At 55.3% G+C, this 1,433-nt stretch overlaps 1 protein-coding gene across 1 annotated transcript in view; it reads left to right on the forward strand.

Annotated features, from left to right (window-relative positions):
- Positions 1-1,127: 1,127 nt before the first annotated feature.
- Positions 1,128-1,433, forward strand: part of LRRC23 (leucine rich repeat containing 23) — a 6,299-nt gene continuing 5,993 nt past the window's right edge. The window contains exon 1 of the mRNA XM_008631930.2: positions 1,128-1,182. Coding sequence (XP_008630152.1) covers positions 1,128-1,182 — 55 coding nt within the window. The remainder of the gene's footprint in view (positions 1,183-1,433) is intronic.

Below are 1,433 nucleotides of genomic sequence, written 5' to 3' on the forward strand. Positions count from 1 at the left end.
TAAACACTCCCTGAGGAGTCCAGTGCAATTCCCCAGTGCTCTTCCTCTGCATCCCGTCCTGTGTCCCACAGCCCTGAACTCAGTGACACCCCCAGTCCTAAAGGTGCTCTGGGGCTGAGGCTCCCCTGGGAGGGGGCTGGACAGGGTGTCCCTTCCTCTGAGTCCTTAATTTGGGTTCCCACCTGCCACTGTGCCTCTGTGCCCCTCGAAATGGGCCTTTAGTGGGCCGATGGCTCCTGGGATGGGCCTGGAAGCAGCCTGGCAGGTGCTGCTTGGGCTCCCCATCCTGCCATCATCGCCCTGTGCTCCTATGTGGGTGTGTGGGCTGGCTTTTAGCACATAACCTCCTTAATTATCAGTATAATCAGGTTTGGGATATATATAATCTAAATAAAATTTCTCTAGCTTAAAGATTTGGGTTTCCTTCTGTAATTAGGGGATGTTTAGGCAGGAAGCAAGGCAGGAAAGGAAGTGTTCATATGCAGATTAATTCTTTACTCTGAGGGCGGTGAGGCACTGGAACAGGTTGCCGGAGGAGTTGTGGCTGCCCCATCCGGAAGGTGTTCAAGGCCAGGTTGGGTGGAGCCCTCAGCAACCTGATCTAGTGGGGGATGGCAGGGGGTTGAAAGGAGATGATCTTTGAGGTTCCTTCCAGTCCAAACCATTCTGTGGTTGTGTGATAATGAGCAGGGAATTCAGATGTGTAGCACAGGAGAAGAGGTCAGCACCGGGGAGTCCAGCAGGATAAGGCAGGGGACACAGATGGCAGCTTGCTGTGCAGTCATGAGCACAGGGATGCTTTGCAGGAGGGGTGATGGCTGATGGTTGTGTGTCCAGCTCTGCTTGGACCAGCTTATCTAACACTAATGTTACCCAGGCACTACAAAGGAGCAAAGTGCACTGGACAGAAAGGCAGCAGAGCCTTGGACTTTGTATTAACTGCAGATCACTGGTGACTGTCAGCTCTGAGCAGCCTTCCCAGCTGGTAAACACCCGGTGCTGTTGGCATCGGCTGGGCACGGGCAGCCTCAGCCTTCCCCGGCTCCACAGCCTGGAGGAGAGGGCTGGAGCAGTGTGCCCCAAAAACCCCTTCCTGGCATCCAGGTGGTCGTGTTCGGGGAGCCTTCATGCAGAGCCCAAGGCTGATCCTGCTCAGCATGTTAACTAAACATTTACCAGAGGGTAAATTAGGGGTTAATTAAGCATTCACCGCCCGACTGACCACCACCCTGTGCAGCCCAGCCTGACTTTGAACCGGCCCCGTTTTGAGACGGGGCGCGCACACAGGTCCCTTGCCACCGAAATAATCCTTCGGTTCTCTGGATACGCTAACAAATGCAGATGTCACCCAGCTGAGAAGGTGGAGTGGCATCGCAGAGCGCTTGTGGTGACGCTCGGAGCTCTCCGGGCCGCGGGGAAGCGCTGCGGGGACA

The sequence above is a fragment of the Corvus brachyrhynchos genome, unplaced genomic scaffold (assembly GCF_000691975.1).
Source record: "Corvus brachyrhynchos isolate BGI_N302 unplaced genomic scaffold, ASM69197v1 scaffold3, whole genome shotgun sequence".
Lineage (NCBI taxonomy): Eukaryota > Metazoa > Chordata > Aves > Passeriformes > Corvidae > Corvus > Corvus brachyrhynchos.